This window comes from Monodon monoceros, unplaced genomic scaffold (assembly GCF_005190385.1).
Source record: "Monodon monoceros isolate NGI ecotype Baffin Bay Population unplaced genomic scaffold, NGI_Narwhal_1 Super_Scaffold_18, whole genome shotgun sequence".
NCBI classification, from domain to species: Eukaryota; Metazoa; Chordata; class Mammalia; order Artiodactyla; family Monodontidae; genus Monodon; species Monodon monoceros.
Window position 1 is genome coordinate 81,481,662 of NW_021703774.1, and position 12,233 is coordinate 81,493,894.

General features: G+C 34.6%; 1 protein-coding gene across 2 annotated transcripts in view; it reads left to right on the forward strand.

The window, feature by feature from the left end:
- PTPN22 (protein tyrosine phosphatase non-receptor type 22) overlaps nucleotides 1-11,864 on the forward strand; it is a 50,416-nt gene extending 38,552 nt beyond the window's left edge. For both annotated transcript variants that reach the window (XM_029229821.1, XM_029229820.1), the window contains exons 18-21: nucleotides 196-311; nucleotides 2,744-2,774; nucleotides 6,636-6,713; nucleotides 11,070-11,864. In XM_029229821.1, the coding sequence (XP_029085654.1) occupies nucleotides 196-311; nucleotides 2,744-2,774; nucleotides 6,636-6,713; nucleotides 11,070-11,134 (290 nt within the window). In that variant the 3' untranslated portion in view covers nucleotides 11,135-11,864. The remainder of the gene's footprint in view (nucleotides 1-195; nucleotides 312-2,743; nucleotides 2,775-6,635; nucleotides 6,714-11,069) is intronic.
- Nucleotides 11,865-12,233: the final 369 nt, after the last annotated feature.

The window sequence follows — 12,233 nt, forward strand, 5'->3', positions numbered from 1 at the left end:
AAAGGTTAACAATAAAGTAGGATCTAAATGGAAAAGGTACAAAGAATGATTAAATAACATAAAAATAATACATTTAAAAATCCCATAATGCATTGCAAAATGCATAAAAAAGTCAGGCTAAGAATTACTGAATATATACCTGTATACAATCTGAAGGCTTAAGAAGCTATGCAACAAAACACGTTTTTTTTTTAGGTATGCAGACTCAACCTATAGAGACTTATTCTACTAGCTGTCCTAACACCATGGAAAATTCAACATCTTCAAAACAGACATTGAAGACTCCTGGAAAATGTTTCACAAGGAGTAAGGTAAAGAAGATAGGAGTTTATGGAAATATGCCAGAGGCTTTCCATTACTGAAAGTGACCCTACCCCTGCCACTCCAACCCCGGGCCACCAGCATTAAGATGAAAAATTAGACTAAATATTTTCACTGATATTCACTGTTGGTCTCACAACGATCAAAATTAATGGAGGGAAACCAAAAATTTAAAATAACCCAACAACTTAAAGCAGACCCAATAAATCTATCAACTTTTTTTCCCTGAAACTAGACAAATTGATTCCAAAGTTCATATGGGGGGAAAAAAGAGCAAGAATAGTCAGTAAACCGAAAAAAAAAAAAAAAAAGTAAAAGCAATGAAAGAAGGGTAGCTTTATCAGATATTAAAACATCGTAAAGCCTCAATAATTAAAATGGTATGATATTGGTGTATGAAAAGAAACACATACCAGCAGAGCAGAAGGAAAACTTCAGAAATAGATCCAAAAATGTATAGGAATTTAGTATATGATGAAGGGAACCTTTCAAGTCAGGGAATAAAAATGGATGTTTTAATCACTGTTGTTGGTTCAACTGGATAACAACCTAGAGGGATAAAAAGGTAGGATCCATACCTCACAGCTATACCGGGATATATTCTAGTTGGATAAAAGATTTAAATGCTAAAAAACAAAAAACCAACCCATCAAAGTACTAAAAAAACCTGGAAAGATTACTTTACAACCTGGGAGTGGGAATGATCTTTATAACTATGATTCAAAATCCAGAAGCCATAAGAAGGGAGATTTATAAATTTAACTAAATAAAACAGAAAATTTCTGCATGGTAAAACAACAACAAAAAAATCACGTTAAAAATCAAAAGACAGAGAACAAATTGGAGAAAAAAATATCTGCAACTGGCATCATAGTCAAAGGACTATATTTCTTTAATATTATATATTTCTTTAGCAATTCATAGAAAATAATAACCCTAAAAGTGAGCAAAAATACATGATCTGATAATTCAAAGATAAGTAAATGTGCATGATCTGACTTTTAAACATTTGATATGTTCAACCTCACTCATAATAAAAGAAATACGAATTAAAACCACAGTCACATACTGTGTTTCATGTTTCAGAAGGGCAAATTCCAAAGTCTGACTACATTCTCTGTTAGGCAGGCTATGGGAAAATAAGCACACACTTGCAATCTTGGTGGTAACGTAAGTGGTATAACTTCTATGGAGGACAATTTAGCAATACCTATCAAAATTACCAATGCATATATCTTTTGACCCAACAATTCCACATTTAGGAATTTATCCCACAAATATGCTTGCTCATACATGAAATGAAATGTATACCAGGTTATTCATTATACCATTATTTATAAGGGTAGACAATTGGGAACGTAAATGTTAATCATTAGGGGAACTGATTAAATAAATCATAAATAATGGTATATGCATACAATGGAATTCTATGCAGCTAAAAAAAGAATGAGGACTCTCTCAATATACTTTTATATATTTTATTAACTTTTGCTTAAAAGGGTGAAAATATGATCTATATTTATATTATATATTCATAAGTAACTTTGGAAGGATACATAAAAACTAACAACGATGGTTACCTGCAGGGGGAGGGTCAGAAACTAGGTAGATGGAGAACAAAGATGGGAGCATTTTTACTAGGATATTTTGAATTATAAATAATCTATATTTAAAAACTAAATAAAATTTTTCAAAAAAATTTATTAAATACCTATTATATAGAAGATTACATTTCTAAGTATTAGGAAAATAGAAATGTCATAAAGGACATCTAAATGTCCTTGAGAAGAGTACAGTCGATCTACTAGAATGCCTATATAAGAAACAACGTGAAAATTATCAAAAAGTAAAATACTATGGAACAAACTGAAAACATACACCCTGAGGAAATGTGAAGAAAAGAAGAAATCTGGGTAGATTTCTAGAAGAGGTTAAGTTGGAGACTTCACCATAAAGGAGGCAGAAGACATGGGTTTGCTGAAAGAGGGAGAAGAAAGTAGCATGGTTAACAGTATGAAGTGAACCTCAGTAAACTGAGTACCGAAAATGACTGGCAAAATTTTTTGGCCTGAATGGGAACGGCAATGTATCACAGCTATCTTCAGAAGCCATTGTGGGTCCTGGAATTGTCGCCTAGTAAAGAAGACAAGTAGGAACTCCATCTTTCCCCCTGACACAACAATAGCACTATTTCTAAATAAATAGTGTGATTCTTATATGGGTGGAAAATGTAGCAAGATAAGATCAAGTGGAGACTTTGCACTGAATTAAAAAATGGCAAGATAGAAAAATAATTTTGTACATTTGATATCCATTTTTAAAGAAATTAATCCTTTTGACTGAAATCTATATTTCTAGTTGATTAAAGTATTTTGGATTTCACAGGGAAAAAACTCACTTTTTCCTTTTCTTCATTTTGTAGAGTTTGAAAATTTTGCGAAACATGAAAAAGAGTAAGTTTCTTTCACTTATTTTTGGAATACACATACCACTTTCAATATTATGTAATTTTTCCTTATATAACCACTCTGAAAAAATGAACAATATTATTCCAAAACAGAACCTTGTAACAGTCCTATGTATCAGAACAATCACCCCTAGGCCTTGTACTCTGCTAGGTTCCACAATGCTAATACTAGGTAGGGAGTAAGGGGAAAGAAAGTTTGTCTGATACACAGGAATAATAGTATGATGTTTGGCATTTTCTACCCATGCTAAGATGCTGTCATACAAGTGTGTTATTTAAAATTCCCAGCGGTCTAACCTCAGAGGTACTTTCTTTGAAAGTAGTCATAGCAAAGCATACTGTGAAACAAATGTGTTGATTTAATAAAATAAGCAAAGTATTGACACATTTCCATTTTTACCAAGTATTATTAGCAATAAAAGTCTGTTGCTTACTGTTTTTCCTATATTGTAATGAAAACAAAACCCAGACTCCTGAAACTGTGGGAAACTGATTATCTTAGAAATCCTATTTATAACTACAAAGTATGTAAAACGTTGTGGTATATTTTTTACAAATTTGATCCATTGCGTTAGTCATCAAGGACCAAACAGCTATTTGGTACTATACTGGTATTGTAGGGAGAAACAAAGAGCACTGAGAAAACTTGATTTAAGGTATAATCTAAGTAAGAAGGTTTATAGCTGAATCTTACTCTTTTCACTCTATCTCCCTTTCCATAAACTTGTGCTAGTCTGCTTTCATTGCCACCACATCTGATCTCTGAAGTGAACGGATTTCTTACTTATGATGGGCTAAAGCATGACTGGAAAATATACTCTTTCCTCTAAAGTCAGTCAAAAGAGAATTTAAACACTGCAAGAAGAAATTATAGTATATAACATAAGAAATAAAACAGCTAAAAGCAAAGAAATGAGTGACTTGAATAGCTAGCCAAAGATTGATTTGATCAGCTTAGCTTATGAAACACCCAGTTTTCTTTTTTTTTTAATTATTTATTTATTTTTGGCTGCGTTGGGTCTTTGTTGCTGCATATGGGCTTTCTCTAGTAGCGGCGAGCGGGGGCTACTCTTGGTTGCCGTGCGCAGGCTTCTCATTGTGGTGGCTTCTCTTGTCGCGGAGAACAGGCTCTAGGTGCGTGGGCTTCAGTAGTTGTGGCGCACGGGCTTAGTTGCTCCTCAGCATGTGGGATCTTCCCGGACCAGGGATGGAACCTGTGTCCCCTGCATTGGCAGGCGGATTCTTAACCACTGCTCCACCAGGGAAGTCCCTACAGTTTTCTTTCTCTAATAAAAAAGCAGAAAACAAACCCAAAAAAGTTTCTTTCTCTAGCTCCAACCCTGTCTTGGGGATATCAAACAAAGATACAGAAACTTCAGGAAGATTTAGGTTGGCATAGATGTGAGATATGGTATGACTGTCTGAGACTCTGAGACTTATTTCTAATTTCTATTTCTCAGTTGCCTTCACCCTCTGGTCTTCTGTCCTTAAATTAAGAACAAAATCTGGCCCCCAAAGTTGATCCTGAAGCTTTAGACTTATCTGCCTTTACTTGCATGTGTTCTTTTCCCCTTCTAGATGGTCCATGCCTCCTGGGTTCTATATGTTCTCCCTTTAGCCTGGATGCCTTACTGTCCTACTTTTAATGAAATTAGGATTCTTCACCTGTTGTTTTAAGTTAGCATCTAAGCCTGGCGTCAGGCTCTTTCATTCATTCATTCATTCAATGAATATGTGTTGAGTGCCTCCTATGTGCCAGGCATTCTGCAAGGCAGTGGGCATGTGATGGTGAACAGAACAGTGTGAATTTGGTGTGTTGTAGGCACTCAAAGGAAGCCATCATAGCTGCAGGTTATTAAGAGGAGAAAGGAGTAAGGTGTGTCCAAAAGATGGTAGAGATGAGAGGTAGTTAGATCCTTATGGGTCATGTTAATGACCCAATGGGAAGTCACAGAAGAGCTTTAGACAGAGATGTTACATGATCTGTCTTTTGAAAAGATCATTCTGGCTGCTGGTGACAAGAGTTGAAGCTGTCAGCTATGACATCTGATGCCTACTTTTGGTGGGAAACTTTAGCTGCTAGGAAATCCTTCATTTGCAAGTGACAGAAAACTCAACTTTAGCTTAAGCAGAAAAGGGGAATTTATCAGCTTATGACCAAGAGTTCAAATGATGGAATTAAAGATGTAAAATCTCATTCCATATCTCCTAGCTTTGTTTCACTCTGTTAGCTCACTCATAAGCAGGCTTTTACCATGTGATTTCAGGTTTATGATGAAAAAAATGAGCTTTTTCCTGGTTGCTCAAGCAACAGCCTGACTGATGGCTAGTGTTGATTGGGCCTGATTGTCTTGGCTAAACCTAAACCAATTATTGCCAGTATATTTAATGCTTGGATTAAGAAGATAGTGTCATACCTAACATTCGACAATTGTTACATGTGGATGCTGACCAATAAGGAATGATGTCAGACCTAAACAACTGGTGTGACCATGGCAAAGTACCAACTGACAGCCCTAGTCATAGGTCAGCTCCTTCATCTAAGGGTTGAATGAGCTCCACGAGAAGTATGGCCATTGAACATTGGAGAGGGGTGGTTTCTTAAAGGAAAATTCAAGTTCTATTATCAGAAGAAGGAATTAATGCTGAGCAGACAGCATAAAAGTATCTATGACAAGCTAGATGCAGAATAGTAGTTCACTATACATATATGCAAAATCTTTGTCTCCAGTTATAAAAAACCAGTATTCCCTTTTGGGACAATTGTTTTCTTTCTGAAGGATGTTATATACCTCTCAGCTCATGTGCAGTATAGAGATGATTGCTATCTCCTGAACTTTCTCACCTTCACCCACTTGTTTTCCATGTCTCTATCATCAGTGGCTAGCCCAATGCTTGCCACATAATAGGTATTCAATAAATATATATTTTAACTGAATCTGATTGAAATTCATGATTTACTCTAGTGATTCACACTCAAGTAGCTCCAGGAAGGGGGAGGTCTTTCTAGAATCTCAGTATTAGGTATGTGTTTACAAACATATATGCAGTCTTCACACTACATTCTGAAAATGATGAGAACAAAAAAAGGTGAATATTTAGTAATTTCTCCCCAATTATGTACTGTTTCTTAGAAAGTTTATACAAGCCTGAAATTATCCTTTTTTGCTGCTAGACAGTGCTTGTGCAAAATATGGACCATGTTTTCAATGGATTGTTTTCAGAATTGGGCGGATACTGATATGTGAATATATTAAAGTGCTGGGAAGAGAAATATATTTTTAAGTCTGCCTATAGGTAGCTAAAACAGCAAAACAAAGCAACATAACAGTGCTTTTGGGGAGATTCTGGGCCTAACTAGAATCATCCATAATGGGAAAAAAGTAGGCTGGATAGTGAAGAAAGATATTCCATGCATAGAGGATGGTGGAAGAAATATCACAGACTTGCCACGGTTGAGCTAATGTGGAGAATAAATTATTTAAAAGTGTACTTAAGAGCGATCAGAGTGCAAAGTAAGATGCAGTTGAAAGCCAAAAATGTAAATCCCAGAAAAAGTTGATTCACAATAAAATGGATTGTATTCCTGAATCCTTTGGTGATTCTCTCTAGTGTTGGGTTTATTATACAATCTGTTTGCAAAGAAAAGAAAACTTAAAAAAAATGCACAAAAAATGAGAAAATTATAGTGTCAACCCATTTGTAAACATCTATATTTTGTTACATTTGATAGTGATATGTTTATCTGGAAGTATTAATTAATTTGGAGGGAATGTGTAATCTCAACAATTATGTGGTCTGAGTCTGTATCCATTCTTTCCCTTACATTTTTTTCTTTTGATTCTAGGTATCTGTAATTCTTCCCCATCAAACAATCCTGCAGACTCTGTTCAGTCAAATAACTTCAGCTCCTTTTTGAATTTTGGTATGTGTGTTACTTCCCAGAGTTAAAAAAATATTTATCTTAATTATTCATTTTCAGTATAAGAGATACAACTTTAATATGATTTAAGTTTGCATGTATAAGTCCTTATGTGTATATTATTTTTCATGCCATTTATCTTTTTATTTTTGACCTCAGCTAACTGTTACATCTTACACAGGCCTGAATTGTCTAGCATATATGGAAAATAAAACTAGGTACCAAATGATCATGTTGGCATGTAGTAAATGAATGTGAAAGCCAAATGAAGAAATTCTGAAATGCCATAATACTCTAGTTCATATCTAAGCAAAGTTATAAAAAATATACAAGCGTGATGAAAAGAACAGAAGATGCTGCTATCTAATCTTGTGTAACTCATGCAACATTAGGCGCTGAAGCACAATTCTGACAGTTTAAAGGAACTGTTTGCCCAATTGCTCTTTAGTAAAGCTATAAATTTAAAATAATTTTATATTAAGCATTCTATTATTCTATATAATATAAATTCATGATACTATTTAAGGTAGTATTATGTATACTATAATTTTTATAAGGAGTATAGCAAATAATGTAGGATATTACTACTAAAAATTATTATTAACCAAAAAGCAAACCCCCTGAAAAGGTCTGGGGGACTTCCAGTGGTCCCAGGGACCACATCCTGAGAACAGTTGCTCTATGGTATTGTCCTTATCTGAATGATCAGAATTGTTGCTGCCACGTTCAGATTGCAGGTGGCAAGAAGATGAGAGAAAAATGTGGAAGAGGTGTGGCCTCCGTTTCTGGTCTTAAGGCACTGGCCTGGAAGAGGCAACATTATGCCGGCTCACATTCCCTTGAAAAGAACTTATACATGTGCTATATCCAAACTGTAAAAGACACTGGGAAATGCAATAATGCTGGGCAGACAGTTTCCCATATACTATTCTATTCCTGAAGAAGAAGCAAGGAAAAATTTTAGTGGACAGGTAGCAATCTCTGCCACAATTGGGGTTATGGTTCCTATCTCACCATGGCAAAGTATTCAACTAGACTCTCTGGATCTGTTTCTTGGGCTTTAAAATTTTACTTGGATTACATTAACTCTAAGGTTTAAAATGTTATAATTAGAAAAAAGTTCTTATGAAATCATTTAGTTAAAAAGTTCATGTAGAATATTATATAACCTATGAAAAAAGCACCAAACTTTACCTAGAACACAAATGTTGCTTGCTTCCTTCTTTTCTCTCAGTCAGAGACACCACTTGAATAACTCATGGCCCATCTAACTTTACAACAGTCTGTGATATAATATGAGGATAAAATATTGTACAGCTGCCTCCATGTTGTTTCTTCTCAAAGTTGAATATTTTATCTACTTAAAAAGCAGCACCTAATTTTTTCATTGGTTCTCTTTTATAAAAGAGGCATTATAAGGGTATTTTACTCAAAAAGTACTTAAATGTGAATGAAAAAATTTTGTGGTTTATAAACATTTTTATTTTTATTTTTCCTGAATTGTCCTACATGCAAAAAAGGTAGCTCACTACTGTTCTAAACTATTGAGTATTGATCAGTGAAAAACACTGAGTGTAGCTATTCCTCAAATTTCAGATACCTAGTACTTATGTGTTATGTTCTTACTTCTATTCTCAGTCCACTTCGGTTACAATCAAGCTATCTGGACTGAATGGATAATTTTGTGACTATTGTGTGAAACTATTGAACCTGGAATATATTTCCTTCTATCTTCTTATTTACCACTCAGAGGAATGAAATGTGCAGGAACTAGGCTGTGTGCCCCCTCCCCCTAATTTTTTTTTTTTACCACCACTATTAATAAATTTTAGAGGATTTCTTATTTTTATCTTCTTTTCATTCCCTCTTCCCTAATCTCCTTGTCTTCCAGTTCTGGCATAGTTTTTGGTGTTTCAGATTTAGGCAGTACTTGAGTAGTTACTATGTGCCAGGCATTGAGCTGGGTGCTTTAACAAATATCTGATCATTTTCATCAGTTCTATAAGGTATATAATTCCCCCAATTTTATAAGATGATGAAATTAATCATCTTTGAGTTTTCCATTCTCTGTTTTCCCTTTGTATTTCGATTCTTTCATTGCTCAATTTGAGCCCTTAAAGTTGCTAAGTGTAAGAGTACCTTGAAAATATAGCGCTATCAAAGAAAAGTCATATGTTGCTAAAGTGATTAAGAACCTACGTCATCAACCTGCATATATTCTGAAGGCATCCAGAAATAGCCTTCATTGGTTATGCAAAATTTCCTCATCCTCCTTCTGTGTGTGTGTGGGGGGCGGGCCTGGAGGGGAGTGTTGGAGGAGAGAGAGAAATAAAAATAATTAACCACTTAGTTTTATTATTAGTTTTTCAGGATTGTTTAATAATTTATTTTTTCTAATCTTTTCAAACGTAATCTCTGAGTAAATTGAGGGCTTTCTGGGTCAAAGTAGAAGTACAACTGAATTTAATACAATAATTTTCTAAAGCAATAGCGCTTATTTTTCTGAAATTTAAATTCCCCAGTTTTGTTTTTCTGACAAATGGGTGGTGGGTTAAAAGACATAGATAAAGGATATTATTAAACAACCCACCCCAACAATCAGCTTAAAAAATGGGCAAAGGAGTTGAATAGATATTTTTCCAGAGAAGGTATATAAATGGTCAACAGGCATATGAAAGGATGCTTGACATCAGTAATCATAAGGGAAATGCAAACCAAACCCTCGAGATATCACATCATACCTATTAGAATGGCCATTATCAAAAAGACAAGAGACAAGTGTTGGTGAGGCTATGGAGAAAGGGGAGCCTTATGTACTGTGGTGGAAATGTAAATTGGTACAATCGCTATGGAAAACGGTCTGGAAGTTCCTCAAAAAATTAAAGATAGAACTACCATATGATCCAGCAATCCCACTTCCAAATATATATCTGAAGGAAATGAAATTATCTCAGAAGAGATATTTGCACCCCATGTTCATTTCAGCATTATTTACAATAGCCAATTCATGGAAACAACCTATGGATCCACTGACAGATGAATGGATAGAAAAGATGTGAGAGATATATGTATACGGTTGACCCTTGAACAACACATGGGGTTAGCGGTGCAACCCCCTGCACAGTGAAGAATCCTCGTAGAGTCGTACCAGTCCTAAGGGGGATTGGTCCCAGGACCCCCATGGATACTAAAATCGAAGGATGCTCAAGTCCTTTACATAAAATGTCTTAGTATTTGCATATAACCTACCTACATCTTCCTGTTTACTCTAAATCATCTCTAGATTACTTATAATACCCAGTATAATGTAAATGCTATATAAATAGTGGCTGATGTGTGGCAAATTCAAGTTTTGTTTTTTGGAACTTTTTGTAAATTTGTTTTTCGAATATTTTTGATCCACTGTTGGTCCAATCTGCAGATGTGGAATCTGTGGATGCAGAATCTGAGGATAGGGAGGGCTGACTCTATATATACATACATTACTATCCGAATTATTATGTATATGACTGTGTGTGTGTGTGTATATATATATAAATATTATTCATTCACAAAAAAGAAGGAAATCCTGTCTTGTGACAACATGGATGTACCTTGGGGGAACTACCCTAAGTGAAATAAATCAGAGAAAGACAAATACTATATGTTCTCACTTACATGTGGAATCTAAAGCAGTTTAGCTCATAGAAATACAGAGTAGAATGGTGGTTGCCAGGGGCTGGGAGGTGGGGGAAATGGGGAAATGTTGGTCAAAGGGTACAAACTTCCAGTTATAAGATGAATAAATTCTGGAGATCTAATGTACAGCATGGCAACTGTAATTAACAGTACTGTATTATATACTTGAAAGCTGTTAAAAGTAAAATCTTATATTGAAAAGAAAAATCTTAAAAAATCACCACACACACTAGTAGACAATTATGTGAGGGGATGTAGGTGTTAACTAACCTTAAAGTGGTAATCATTTCACAATATATACATGTATCAAATCATCATGCTGTACACCTTAAACTTACATGTCACATGTAAACAAACATATGTCAATAATATTTCGATAAACCTGGGAAAAAAGAATACTATATGCTGAATTACCAAAGGCTATTACAATCATCTAATCATTACCATTATTAAATTTGTAAGTGTTCTACAAATTTAAAATGTTATTAGTGTTCTATTGTTATCATTTAAGCACTAACATAATTACTAGAATGCTTTTACAAAAAAATTACTAAATTGATCAAAGATGCTGTGAAAAAAAATCCATGTATTTGCACATATTATAATATACTCTAAAATCCAAGTGTTCATTTCTGTATAAGAAATCTTTCTTTTTTCATTCAATTTTATTTTTGTTCCCAGGTTTTGCAAATCGTTTTTCAAAACCCAAAGGACCAAGGAACCCACCATCAACTTGGAATATTTAACACAACTTTGGAAAATCAGCTGCAAGTGAATCTGCAAATGAAACTACTAGAATACTGCTAGCTAGAATAAGTGCTGTATATTCATAATGTATATTCATAATATCTACCATGAAGATATGGTAATGTGTTAATAGCATTTAAAAGCAATATGCAAATAAATGTCAGAAGTTTTACATTTTCATCTCATTTACACTGGGTTGGAAAGCACAAATAGGAGTTTGTCATTTAAACTATGTATAGAGAATGCTGTATGAGAAAGTTTTACAATGGACTTATTCTTCATTTTTGGAAGTTATTTTTAGTCTACTTTACATTCCTACATAAATATAAACTTTAAAAGATTTGTAAAAATTGGATCTCAATTAAATGTCTATATTGCCAGAAGTTACCATAAAAAATGTTTTGAAAAATCTTACCTTGTGGTTACAGTACAAAATTATTGCTTGTGACAATGATTATTCCCTGGGAATTATTTTTGCCTAAATGGAGATACATCTTTCCAAGTGTTGTGGGAAACAAGAGTAGTAAGAAAAAGAAGTTATATTTAAAGAGAATACAATATATATGTAATGACAGGACTTTCCTGGTGGTGCAGTGGTTGAGAGTCCGCCTGCCGATGCAGGAGACAAGGGTTTGTGCTCCAGTCCGGGAAGATCCCACATGCCGCGGAGCGGCTGGGCCCGTGAGCCATGGCCGCTGAGCCTGCGCGTCGGGAGCCTGTGCTCCACAACGGGAGAGGCCACAGCAGTGAGAGGCCCGCGTACCGCAAAAAAAATAAATAAATAAAAATAAAATAATAAATATATGTAATGACAGTAATGAGTTTTTCGTTTGGATATACCAAATAACAAGATGTTCAAGCACACTCCTGACAAGCTTTAGCCAATGTTATTCATTTACCAAATCTAGAAGAATAATCAACAAAGTAGCTATCTTTTGGTGGCATTTTTTTTCATTTCAAAGGTCCTATATAAACATGTACAATTTATATCCAACTAACTAGAGGCACTACTAGTTAAAAATTTTTTTCTATATGAATATGGATCTGCCTTATCTTAAAGTTGATCTTTCAAATCTAATTTTATGTAACTAGTGGGTA